This window comes from Panthera pardus, unplaced genomic scaffold (assembly GCF_024362965.1).
Source record: "Panthera pardus isolate Hobbes unplaced genomic scaffold, ASM2436296v1 HiC_scaffold_11, whole genome shotgun sequence".
NCBI lineage: Eukaryota > Metazoa > Chordata > Mammalia > Carnivora > Felidae > Panthera > Panthera pardus.
The window spans coordinates 36,360,722-36,375,108 of record NW_026526666.1 but is presented as its reverse complement, the minus strand read 5'-3'; the positions used below and the strand labels follow the sequence as shown (position 1 = coordinate 36,375,108).

Sequence of the window (14,387 nt, the reverse complement as noted above, 5' to 3'; positions counted from 1 at the left end):
TCTAATTATCTCAAGAGAACTAAATTCAGCTATAAACTTTCATGTGCATTTTCCGTGATAGATTTATTTAAATTATACAGTATCTGCTCCCAAAGAAAAGCTAAATCATATTGCATAATCCTATCGTATTAAGTACTTTCAAGAAACACACTCTTCTAACTTTGAATACCATTGTGATACTTCTGCTAGGATTTATAAAGGGGCAGTTTCACCCAGGTTATCTTCTCAGATCTGCTTCTTTTCCCTCTTTACCCTTATTTGCAGTGTCACCCACTGCCATGGCTTTAATTATCAATTACGCTTCAAACATGCACTTTTAACTACCTGCTTAATCTTTCTACCTGAGAAAACATTTCAAGTACAATAAATCTCTAGACCTCATTATCATAGCCTCATGAACTTTTACAAACTTAGTTCGGGTGCCAATGCCTCTTGGGAGTCCTCCTCCTATCCCTTCCCACGGAAAGTTACTATATGTGGTCTTCCTCTACATTCCCACAAAATCCAACACATGCCTCTGTTGTACGTGCTATGGTATATTTTATTAACAATTTGTATGTGGGTCTTTCCTACAAAACTCTAACATTTCTTGAGGACTGGAGCTGTATCTTCTAAATCTTCAAATTATCAGTCAGAAACAAGGTTATGGGTTCAATAAATGTTTACTGAGTGACTGAAAGAATGAATGGAATGAATAAATGAATAGAACTCTTTTCCCTCACTTGCAAAACTAAGCTCTACATCTTTTCAAAATTAATTCCTCTCTACTCTACTTCACATAAAGCCAACCCATGCTCCCTATAACTCCTCCTTAAAACTGCAGAGGAATCTCTGAATACTTCTCCCCGATTTTGGACATTCAGTTAACCTCAATGTTTACTTCGTTGTCACCTCTTCTACTCTGAGCTGGTTCACCTCAGGCCACTCTTTTCACTTAAACTACACCCCGGTGCCCTCCTTTACCTACTCTTAGTCTTTACTCTAACCCGTCCCACACCCATCTTCAGATTTATCTTTTAAATTCAGGGTCTTTGGCCTTATTTCTCTTCTCCCTTAAAATCTGGAAAGATTGAATCCTTACTGCCTACCAAGTTAACCATTGATTTTCAGACCTAAAATTTTGCCTCCACATATCTTTTCAGCCATAAATCCCCACAAAATTCCCACAAATACCATATGTGCTGACCTGGGCCACTTTTCCCTATTCCCCTACATCTATGCTTCTGCTTATACCTAGTACCCCTTTCTCCCATCCCTAGCAGAAGAAACACTGCTCATCAAGGTCTGTCATAATTCCTACCTCCTTCATGACAATACTTCATTTGTCCAACCTAATGTAATCTGTTCTTTATTTAAAATGCTGATGATCCTTTAAATTAATCTGAGGAAAGACACTTATAATTGTGAAATGGTATAATCTTACTGAAATATCACTCCAAAACTTAGCAACATCATGTTGATTTGCTTGTAGGAATTCTGTAAACCACTTGATGGAACGTTTGCTGCCTTTGTTTTCAGTCTCATCCCTTTCAAAACGCTCATTGTGCTTGTTCACAGAGTAGTTTGTTAGATGCATGTATAACTGCGTCTGTAACAAGTAAGAACCAAAGTTATCACCTATGAGACTCTAGAACTGTGAGGTTTCACAGAACATAAAGCATCCAAAGATGAAAGACATTTTTAAAATTTAAAACATACAAATTGACAATTTCACGATGACTTAGGTTTCAAATTAAGCGAAACGGCAAATTTCCAATAAAAGGATTACAAATATAGTCATCTACAAAGTTACTTTATATATTATTCAAAATGTATCTACCATGAAAAGTATTGGCTTAGTTGGCTATGTGTCTGACTCTTGATCTCGGCTCAGGTCATGATCTCATGGTTCATCAGATTGAGCCCATATTGGGCTCTGCTCAGCGCAGAGCCTGCTTGGGATTCTCTCTCTCCCTCTCTGTCTGCCCCTTCCCCACTTGGACACTTTCTCTCTCTCTCAAAATAAATAAATAAGCATTTTTTAAAGTATTAAAATAATACGAATATACAAAGTAATTACATGAAAGCATGAAATTCTACATTGCTAAGCAGGAAAAATGCTATTTGTTTTCATATTTATTTATTTATTTTTTAATTTTTTTAACGTTTATTTATTTTTGAGACAGAGAGAGACAGAGCATGAACGGGGGAGGGTGAGAAAGAGGGAGACACAGAATCTGAAACAGGCTCCAGGCTCTGAGCTGTCAGCACACAGCCCGACGCGGGGCTCGAACTCACGGACTGCGAGATCATGACCTGAGCCGAAGTCAGCCACTCAACCAACTGAGCCACCCAGGCGCCCCAGTTTTCATATTTATTTTTAACATCTTTAGTCACTTACAGTTTTCACCCAAATTTGTTTGGGGAAGGGCATTTTCTGACAGAGCATTCTATATCTTTTAAAAGAAAAAAAAAAAAAAAAGTTCAAGTAAGTAGCATAAACCAAAAGGCAGGACTACCAAACACAACCTCTGCCCTCCCATGCTGACCAGGAGGCCACTTGAACTCACTCGCAAGACAGAGTGCACTTACAGCCAGCAAACAGAGGCACCACACAATGCTGTACAGAGTCCAAATGATTAACAGTATAAATTTATAGTGCTCTTTATTGGAGCTGCCGTGCCTTGGTCTCTTTATAGTCTTACATTTGTTGATACTGTTATCCTCAAATAAACCGGAAAAGTAATCCAAAATTTAAAACCTCTTGTAACTGTCAACTAAGACACATCTAATGGTTCCCTACCAATCTATCATAGACATTCATCAAATCTATAAATTCTGCCCTCATGATCCTATTCTCAGAAATTACTTTAAATAGCAGGGTGCTTCACAATGAACAAATACTTCATGTACATGGCTATTATTTAGGCTTGTTAATAGCAAAGTATATTTGCATCATATTTTATTTCCATTGCAGTTACTTCCATCTACAGTATTCACATCTTCGATGCAAATGTGCAGAACTTATCATCTCAGCTACATGCTGTTTACTGACCCATGCGCCATTGCTAATTAAGAATTTATTTTTTCATCATTAAACAATATTTAAGGAGTGCCTACTTACTATCTCCAAGAACTTGTACTGGGCACTGAGGATACAAAGATGAACAAGACAGACACAGTCTCTGCCCTAATGAAACTTGGAAAAAGCTTTAAACTAAGTGATATTTGAAAGAAAGAGCATAAATCTTACACTTGTCTAATTTTAACTGCTTGATTTGAAGAAAAAGGAAATTAATCAAACTACAGCATTTCCTAGTTTCCAAAATAGAAATCACTTCTAAACTTAAAAAAATTGGAAAATAATTTTTGAGGGGGTTCTCTATTTGGCAAGAATTTTTTTAAGATAAATAATATTAGCAGTAATAAAAACTCTAGCTATCCTAATGAAAAAAGTGAGTAAGAAATGGAACTGTGCATTTTTCTTAAAACAGTCGCTTTGTAAGTAGGATTAGAAATTCCAATTTCACATCTACCTTGACAAAAATCCCCTTCTAAGCATTTTGTTGCCAGTTGGACATTAGCCATAAGCAGTGAAAACAGCTATAAATCAAATAGCAACCTGCAAGGTATGAATAGGATATAAATATTCTCCACCCTATTTTTTAGCATATAGGCTCAATACAATGAATTGGGATGCACAAAACTTTTCAAGAACCTGCCAACTGCTACTGGTAGCAAAAAATAAATGTTTACTATATTTCAATGTTTGAAATTCTGTCTTATGATCTCCTTATATGTAGTTTACCCATATTTAATTCTTATAAACACACACAGCTCTTTATAAAATATATGCTCACTATTTTAAAAATTGGAAATAGGAAAAAGAAACAAACATGCAGCATTATGCCATCCAAAAACCACCAATGAGAGCATTTTGGTTTATTTTTTCCAGCATTTTTTCTTAAGCTTACCTTTTACATAACTGTGATCTCACTTTAGATAAAATTTTGTACTTCTTTTTTTTTTTTTACTTTTTCATATCTTAATCTAGGAACTTGATCGTGAAGTCGAAAAAAGTGAACTTTTGAATTTTAAAGATATGTAAGGAACATTGACATTTATCTAGGAGATCATTCTTCGTACATGTGACCCAGAGCCACAGAGTACATGATTCAAAAGCACTTGGCAAAGTGAGATACATTTGCTGACTCATGGTCTTTCCTTATGATTTCCTAACAGCGTACTTAAGTAAATCATATACATATAATTTAAAATATTAGAATAAATCACTTTGTCACCTAAATGAGCTTCCATATCTCACCCTTTCCTATGTCTTCCCTTACTCTTTTCTCTTAAAACATGACTACCTGCCTCACATGTATTATAACCCATTCTTCCCCACATCAATTATTTTAATTATAATCTAAGAGCTGACAAGTCTCAAATTAGGCCTATAGCTCAGTTCTCTTGTCTCAACTCCAGACCTATACTATACATCCAAATGCTTATAGCATAGATCCATTTGGAGGCCCTTGCAGGCATGTTGAACCAAACACACCAGCTTGCAAGACCTTTAATAGCCCTATATTACCTATCATGGTGAATAACACCCCATCTACCCGACTGCCCATGCCAAAAATCTTGAGTTTTTATCCTTACTTTCTCTCTCCCTTTCCTTTGTTCTACAAATCCAACCTCACAGTATATTATTATATCAATGCTATCCATGTTATCATAAATGTATCTTAGATCTATGTTCTTATTCTTTGGCTAGCCCTACTACTGTTACTTCAAATAAGGCCATCTTTTCTCTCACGTGTGGTTAGTATAAACAACAGCTTTTTCCTTACCCTCACCTCCCCCATCCATCTACACCCCCATCTCACATTCCCCACACTACAGACTAGGTGAACTTTTGAAGACAAAAATCTCATTCCTCCTTTCCTTCTTTAAAATCTTTTAATGTTCCCTTTCTTCTTAGGTTAAATCCCCAAATCCTAGACATGGCCTAAAAAGCTCTGAAAGATCTGTGCTCTAGGATCTTCATACTCATTTCTGAACACCCACCCCTTCATAGTCTGTATAGAGCAGTACTGAACATGTCTGCTTTCTCCAGATATACCGTATCTCTGGGCCATTTTTCTCTCTGGAGTTCCATCCCCCACCCCCCCCACCCCCCCCCCCCCCCCCCGCCTGGCTGACCCTTCGTTGTTCGTATTTCACTTTACGAACTCCTTTTCTAACCTTTATCTCCAACTGGGTTAGATGCTCTTGCTATGCACTGCCATAGCACCCTCAGTTTCTTAGACCATTACACTTACCATTAGGTATTATAACTGCTTATTTTATTTTCTGCCTCCCCACTAGACTGTTGCTTTTGAGAGGTCAAGCACTGTATCTGTCTTGGTCACTGTTTTTCCAAAACCAGCACAATGCCTGGAACGCAGTAGAGTTCAAATATTACTTGGTGACTGGATATATTCACACCTTATGACCTTTAAAGAGATGGTTCTTTCTTTTATCTTCCTTTCCAGTGGAAACAGTTCCCTTATTTGACAGTTCCCTTATTCTTCCTTTGCCAGGTTTATATTTCTCAGTTAATTGAACATAGCAACATTTATGATCAGTCATTATGTAATTTTTAAAATATGACCACTCTTAATGCAATTAATTCTGTGTATAACATTGGAAGAGAACAATAACCAGGCCTTTGATAAAATGGGAAACGATACTTAATTACTTGTAACTTTTACTATAATTAGCAGATCCAAAAACAGGGTAGAGGTTAACTAAACTTTTAAGTATAGATAATAAATTACAGTTTACTATAAATCAAAGTTTGTTATTTGCATGAAAAATTGTCATAACGAATTACAGCTTGACCTTCATAAATTATAAACCACAGTTATATGTTATGACGGCACAAAGGAAATCTTAATGGAAAAATAACTACAGAAAGTTCCATTTAATAGATTTTAAAATGCACCCAGAAACTGCCAATTTATGTCTCTACTTCACATTTGGTGAATGTAAATTTACCATCTTTTCATTTGTGCAAACAAAACTTAACAACTCTACTTTCTGATAACTTTTGCTTCCTCTGTTTCATACACTTTCTCCCACATCCTACATGTTAAACTGTACCTTTTATGTAAAGCTTTCTCAAAGCTTTCTCCATAAGGAGCTAAACACAAACTATCCCGAAACTCAACCCCATGACACTTTGTCTGTACTTCTCAATGAGATATTATTTCTACATATATCTCTAAATAAGTCATTTCTATCCAAAGTATACACATATGTGCTTTGAAATCCATTTTTATATAGGGTCACTGTATACACATGTGTATATGTCATTTCTACACAAGCCCTTTACATACACGTGTGTGCTTTGAAATCCATCCTTATGCTCACAGCACCCAGAGGGAGTGCCTTCTCCTAATTAGCCTGCTGGAGGAGACATCATTCTTTCTAATTTTCACAAAGCTGTCTATAAATTAGAAGCAGTCTTGTTTATGCACACAACTCCTGACTATAAAAACTGGGGAAAAGGGACTTGGATTCATATAATCATTATAAACAATGGGTACTTTAAAAAGTACATGTTGAACAAACGAATAAAATCATCGATTCTAGCTGGTGTCACTTACCAAATTAGACTCATTAGGTGGGATGTATTTCTCTGTCCCCATTCGCACAAGTCCATCATGGTAGAGAAATATTTTCAGTGGATCACATGATGTTACCAGAATATAAATTCGTAAATCAAACTTGTAACCTTCCATTAGGAAAGGCTTTTCAATGTATTCTTGAACAATCAAATGATCCTGAGATGGAAGTTTGTCACCATTTCTTATCAAAGAAATCCTAAGTTAAAAAAAAAAAGAATTAAAAGGATAATTTGATATGGTGTCAAGATGTTTAAAAAGCTACAGATAATACTAAAGAGAAAAATGGTAGAGTAGGGAATTCCAAAGTCTGTCCCCCTACAAAAGCAAAAACAGCCAAAAAATTGTCAGAATCAACTTTTTTTGGAACTCTGGAAACTGACCAAAAGCTTGTGACAACCAGGGAACACTTAAACAAAAAAACAGCTGAATCTATGTAAAACAGCTTTGTGGCATTTTAACTCACTCTGGTCCCATCTCTCAACCTCGGCTCAGCAGTGGCCTTGAAGAATAATTCATGTTCCTAGTACAAGTACTGGTTCTAGACTGCAGAATAGACTTTATTCTTGTGGTAGTTTTTTGTTTGTTTTGCTTGTTTGTTTGTTTTTCACCTGTGTGGTCATATCCTGAAGGAACTCAAACTTGATTATATTTTGTCTAAACGGGAACTCTCCCAGTGTTGAGGCAGCTACATGGAGGTGGGGGGAGGGAGTGCATTATTGAAAACCTTTAAAGACAAATGCATTATAGTTCCTGCTGCCTATGGCAACCAATAAAGGTTGGGGAAACCAATATACTAACTAAAAAGATTGGGAAGAAAGAGTAAAGTATGAGAATCTTGGGGGAATAAAAGCTTTGAAAAACTCAGACATTTCTGAGAATTTAGAAGACCATGTGTGTGCCCAGGGCTAAGTGCTTGCTCAGGAAAGACTTGAGAGACCCAAAGCTCTCTTGAGAGGTCCATCAGGTTCTGGTTGTTAATGAAGGAGCAGGAAATGAGAATAAGGCAGAGTTGTAGACTGTCTAGTTAAGTGTTGAAGACATGTCCCAATATACATACACACACACACACACACACACACACACACACACACACACACACCATCTGCAAAGATTGGGAGTGTTTGGTTTGGGGGAGATTTTCTTGGGTTTTTGTTTCTTTGTTTTTTGGCTGCAAGTGTTTGAGGAAAGCTCTGTTCACTTACCAGGTGAGTACTGACCTAAAAGAACAGGAACTTCAATGCCACACACAACAAAATATACAGACTTCACAAAATTATTTCAGAAAGATCACTAAACAAATAAAGAACAACCATAATAAGCAGCAAGAAAAGCCTTGTAAAAGAGGAAGAATTTGATCTCCAGAGTTGCTACATTATTAACATTCTAAATGTCCAGTTTTCAATAAAAAAATTTACAAGTCATGCAAAGAAAAAAGAAAGTATGGCTCATAGGCATGAAAATTACCAATTAATAGAAAGCCAGACATTGGGCTTACTAGACCATCAACTATTTAGATCAACTGTTTTAAATCAAATAGTTAAAGGAAACAATGTACAGAGAACTGAAGGAGATCATGAGAATGATATCTCATGAAATAGAGAATGTCCATAGAGAAAGAAGTTATTTCAGGATCCAAACTGAAGTTCTGGAGTTAAAAAAAATTCATGGAACAAAAAATTCATTAGAGAGATTAAACAGAAGATTTAAGAAGTAAAAAAAAAATCAGTGAATTTAAAGTTTAGGTCAATTGAGACTAACTAGTCTGAGAAACAGGAAAAAAAAAAAAAAAAGAATGAAAAAAATGAACAGAGCTTCAAAAGGGAATCCCAAAAGGAGAGGAGAGAAAAATATTTGATGAAAAATATTAACTTACACATCCAAAGACCTCAATGATCTCCAAGTAGGATAAAACTCAAAGACATCCACACTAGAACATATTATAATAAAACTGTCCAAAGCCAAGACAAAGAGAACCTTGAAAGTAGCAAGACGAAGCTACTTATCAAACCCTAGTGATCCTCAATAGATAAACAGTTGATTTTTCATCAGAAACAATGGAGACCAGAGGCAGTGAGATGACCTATTATTCAAAGTGTTGACAGAAAGGAGTGGGGGGTTGGGGGGGGTTGGAGGAACTGCGAACCAACAATTCTTTATCTTGTAGAAATATTCAAAATTGAAGGAGAAATTAAGACATTTCCAGATAAAAACTGGTAAGAGTTTGCTACTAGTATATGTGGCCTATAAGAAATGCTAAAGTGAATCCTTCTGGCTGAAATAAAAGGACACAAAATAGTAACTCAAATCCACACAAAGAAATAAAAAACACCTGGTAAAGGTGACTACATAAGTAAATATAAAAGTCACTATTAATGAAGTTTAGGTTTGAAACTATTTTTTTCCTTATATTATTTAAAATACAATTGCATTAAACTATAATTATAAATCTATGTTGATGGGCACACAATATATGCAAATATAATTCATGACAAAAACAACATAAAGAAGGACAGCGCTATATAGAAGCAAAGCCAAGACTTGGCAGAATGTATTTAAAAAAAAAACGAAAACAAAAACAAAAACAAACAAACAAAAAAACATAGTCCAACCACACATTGTCTACAAGAGATTCACTTTAGATTCAAAGAGAATGAACAAATGGAAAAGATATCCTATGCCAACAGTAACCAAAAGAGAGCTGGAGTAGTTAAACTAGTATCAAACAAAATAGACTTTAAGACAAAAATTATTACAAGAGTCAAAGAAGGACAATATATAATAATAAAAAATACAATGTATCAATAAGACATAGTAATTATAAACATATATGCACCTAACAACAGAGCTCCAAAACATATATAGCAAAAACCAATAGAATTGAAAAAAGAAACAGTTCAACAATATCAGTTACAGTCTTCAATACTCTACTTTCAATAATGGATAGAACAACTAAACAGAAGACCAGCAAGGACACCACAGAGAGAGGTGTCCCTTACTATGTACAGCTACATTACATGAGATAAACTCTGGCAGCACAGAATGTATACAGTATGCTTTTTCAGCTATTTTTATACTGTCATCAAACCAAACTGTTACTTATTTATGTTTTGACATTAAATATTAGCACATATAAATATAAACATGATTAACATTAAAATTTAGAAATATGTGAACATCTACTAAGCCCCACCCAAAAAATTTTCCTTTGATACAAGCATTTAGCAAGCCAACTTTAAACAATTAATATACAATTCCCACTAATACTACATAAGCCACGGTTAAAATAATTTGATTAAATTATGATTAAAAATTACAAGGAAATTTGTTGAACAATAATTTACCTGGCAGTTACATTTCCAAACATCTTTTTTCACCACAGCATTTTAAAAATCAAACAACTGGGGCACTTGGGTGGCTCAATCGTTAAGCATCTGACTTTGGCTCAGGTCATGATCTCAAAGTTTGTGAGTTCAAGCCCCACGTTGGGCTCTATGCTGGCAGCTCAGAGCCTGGAGCATGCTTCAGATTCTGTGTCTCCCTGTCTCTCTGCCCCTAGCCAGCTTGCTCTCTGTCTCTCTGTCTCTCTCTCTCAAAAATAAACATTAAAAAAAATTTTTTTTAATCAAACAATTAAAATAACTCATGTGTTTTTATTAAAAGCAACCTCAGCCACATTTTCTTTGAAACAAACAAACAAACAAACAAACAAACAAACAAACAAACATTGCAATAAACTAACATTAGAAAGCAAAAGGAAACAGGAATATTAAGTTGTAAAATCTATGCTCAGCTAACATGTCTAGTTCTTAAACATGTCTTAGCTTAAAATGTGCTTTATTCAATTTCAATTCAATTACCATGGTACCTAAAGAAAAAAACTTATTTGTAAAGCGAAGAGGATACATATTTTGCTTTAAAATTTCTAGGTATTGAAAGAGTAAGTCCCTTGCCATTTCTTTCTTTGAGTCAGTTTAGGTCTACCACATCAACTGAATTTTACCCTCCAAGTTTACTCTTAAATTATTATAAATGTAAAATTCTATGTTTAAGAAAAAATTAGAAGACATCTTTTTATTGTCTCCTATTAAAGTCTCACAACCTGTTGATTTAATTTTTAAAATGAATTACTGAAGCCTGTGGGACAGGGTAAAATGGCTCATTAAATATTTATATTTAGTCCCAAAAAAGCAACAAAGACCCATTTTATTATTTTTTTCATATTCAACCATGAATGAATGTTCACATTTATTCTTTTTCCCCAATTTTTCAAAAACTTTTATATGTTCTGGGTGATAAATACCTACCCATGACCCATTGCACCATTAGCTGGTTTTACTATAAAAGTTTTCTGCTTTCTCTTTTTCTTCAATTCTTTCATATAGTTCTGGAATTGTGTATATTCAGCAGGGAAGATCCATGTTCGAGGAACAAAGGTATAATCCAGAGGCCGGGACTTGATCATTCTGTAAATTAGAGATAATATGAAAAGTAATTTCCATTCAAACTTGTCTAAATTTTCTTTCTCTGTGCTACTGACATTTATTACAAGGATTTAAATTCCCTCCATTTCTTTTCATTTATTGATTCATTCAACACATGTCTGTAAAGCACCTACTATGTGCTAGGCATTATTCTAGACACTGGAAGGATACATCAGTGAAAAAAAATAGACAAGAACCTCTGTCCTATGTACTAATTTATATATTGGTAGATTATTTAAGTATATACTTTATGCTAGGCACTGGGGATATTAGGATAATTTAATATGGTCTTAACTCTAAAGAATTCACATATAGGCTATTAAATACAATGTGATAGATACAATAAAGACATACATGGCAAGGTAATATGTGGAAATAGTAATTAACTCTGCATCTGGGATGACAGGACGGGTACCAGGAAATGGTGTGCCATTCATATTGCTTCTTTAAAGATGATTTTGAGTCCTCAAGGAGTGGCTTTGATCATCTTTTACTCCAGTGTTTTTTGAAGTTTAACTACCTTTCTGAGAAAACCATGTGAAGCCTAAGTATACTAGAAGTTTGTGTTTCTTTGTTCATATGAACTACATATGCCTATACATGTGGTTTTATGGCTGCAACGTATGTCCTGATATTTTTATATTTGCTAAAAACCAGGCTGCCTATTTGAAACATAAGGATAAAACTAGGTATAAAATGTTTACTTTTGATTAATCTCAATTGTTAACCGTTTTGTACATATTGATTCCCACTGAAAATGAAGATATTTTAAAATATAATCAAAGAAAATCTGATTGTTTCAAGGAAGTTCTTTTTAATAAATGTACATAAGTCTTTTATAGATGAGATGACACTGTCTTCAAATGAGATTAGTCAAAACTAAAATGGAAGCACCATATATGGTATGCACAGAGGTAGGGCCTAAATTCTAAAAGGAGGGTGTGGAATGCATGAGCCACTTGGCCTCCACAACTGTAGGCTCCTATGGTTATATTTCAAGTGCTCTTTCAAAAGAACTCTGTAAAAAACTTATATTTCCATTATAATAAGGGAAGTAATTACCAACTCCATCTATCAAATCCAGAATAAGCCAACAAGCTAATTAATTTCAGTACAATATAGGCTAACATTGACTGGTTTGGAAAACACACACACACACACATATATCTAAAGGAAGCACAGTAACAGTGCTAATGTCCATGTTTTTGTTTCCAATACCTTTAAGTGTATTTATTATATTTTTACCAATGATATGAAATTAGATCAATTTAAAGTTTTCATTAAAATAATCTATTTTAAACTAATCATATAGTATTTATGAGTGATACCATTCTTTCACACATATATTTGGAAAAAATCCAAGCACACATATATTGAAGAGAAACACTTTATTCCATTTAGCAATCTAGCACAGATCATTTGATGTAAAAATGGATAGCTTCAAAGGAGACATGCAGTCTCTTTTGGAAATTTGGAATTTGGAAATATGGAATAATTTCTGCTCATAGCTGTCATGGATTTACTAAATGATATTAAACATGTAATTTAGTTAATTCTCAAATAGGTCATAACTCTCAATCTAATAGAAGATTATTTTTTCCTTAAGGAGAATTCCAAAGATTCTATAAAAATAAGAAATTGCCTATTTTTAATAGCCTACTAATGGGTCTACATTCAACTTTCTTGACTCTCCTGACCATACAGACTTCTGTTCTCTACAAAACAGATAGAATGATCTTTTTGAAATGCAAATCTCCTCATATTACCAATTTCATCTCCCCCTCCTCTCCTGTGGAATTTGGGATAAGGACTATAATCCTAAACATCACACTTCAACTAATCTCTCCTGGTCCCCATCTATGTCTCTGTGCTCTAGCTACACTTGGCCTTATTTCAGTATCCTGACTATTCCTGCTTTCTTGCACAAACATGACCTTAGCCCATACTATTCTTCCTGCCCAGAAAGCTGTTATATACCATTTTACCAATAAACTCTTACTCAGGATTCAGATTTAGGCTTCCACATCACTTCCTTGGGGAAAGTCTCCAATGCCTCCCTAAGCCAGAAGTCCTTCACTATGCACTGACTTACAACTGTGTACCTTTATTTCATAGCACTTATCACAGTTGCAACCCAATGTTGTAAAAGCCTCAAGTCTGCTTTTGATCACCTCATGAGCCCAGAGGCCAGCACAGTGACTCACATATAAAAATTATATTTAATAAGTATGTGTTAGATGAAAGTAAATGACTTCAGTGAAACACGTCCCAAACGTTACAGAGGTAATTTCCGTTCCTCTGATGTCCGTTCTTCCTATAATCTCTATGTTACTAAAGTGTTGTACCTTCATGATCTCCTAAACCAGAAGGCTACCTACCAGTCATCTTGAACATTTCTCTACTCCCCTTGGATTCTCACATCACAGCAGCTTTCCAGTCTTGTCAATTCTATCTCTTTCGTATTTTCCAGATGTATTTTCTCCTCCCCATTACCACTATCTCTCCTTTAGTGTATTAGATGTTGACAATCACCTACTCCAGGGCTTTCTCCTCCTTTCTACATTCTTTGAGTCCATTATCTATAGTCCCACCAAGATTATCTAAAACATATCATTTCTCTGCTTAAATCCATTAAAAAAAGTCTCACTTCTCTCAGGATAAACACAAATGTTTGCTGAGTAGTTAAATAGATTAAAGAATCAATAATTAAATAATTGAACAAAATATAGTTACATGGCATCCGCAGCCTGGCCTTTGCATTTATCTCCAGCATCATCTCAGGCTAAGCCTCCTGACACCCTATAAAACCACAGAAACTGCTTAAAAGTTCCCCAAACATATCATGTTGGTTTAAGCCTCCGTAAAGTTTCTACCACTGTTGTTTTTGCCTACAGACTCCTTGACTTCTTTTCAAAGAATAAACTCTTATATACTTTTCGATATCCATTTTGATTTTCATTTCTCCAGAAAGCCTTCCCTGCTCTCCTAGAAATGACCTCTGTCATCATCTTTGTCACCACCATACACTGACTCTGCCCCTAATGTGGCACCATCAAACTGTATTATATGTATCACTCTTTCTCCCTTATTAAAATTTGAGTTCTAGGCAGGGACTAGGCTTTATTTGTCTTCTTTACCTCAAAGTTAGCAGTCTCTAGTCTACAGTAGATATGCAAAAAATATTTGTTGAGGGAATGGATGTATAAACTGTCACATGATGCATATAAATATCTAATTACACACCAAGGTTACT

The 14,387-nt window shown here is 34.9% G+C and overlaps 1 protein-coding gene across 6 annotated transcripts in view; it reads right to left on the bottom strand.

The window, feature by feature from the left end:
- Positions 1–14,387, bottom strand: part of TTLL7 (tubulin tyrosine ligase like 7) — a 142,516-nt gene that overhangs the window by 73,840 nt on the left and 54,289 nt on the right. For all 6 annotated transcript variants that reach the window (XR_008418872.1, XR_008418873.1, XM_053893296.1 and 3 more), the window contains exons 6-8: positions 10,958–11,116; positions 6,633–6,849; positions 1,424–1,588 (exon numbers count right to left, since the gene is read on the bottom strand). Coding sequence is in view for 4 of the 6 variants with exons in the window: in XM_053893296.1 (XP_053749271.1) it covers positions 1,424–1,588; positions 6,633–6,849; positions 10,958–11,116 (541 nt within the window). In the remaining 2 variants the exon portion in view is untranslated. The remainder of the gene's footprint in view (positions 1–1,423; positions 1,589–6,632; positions 6,850–10,957; positions 11,117–14,387) is intronic.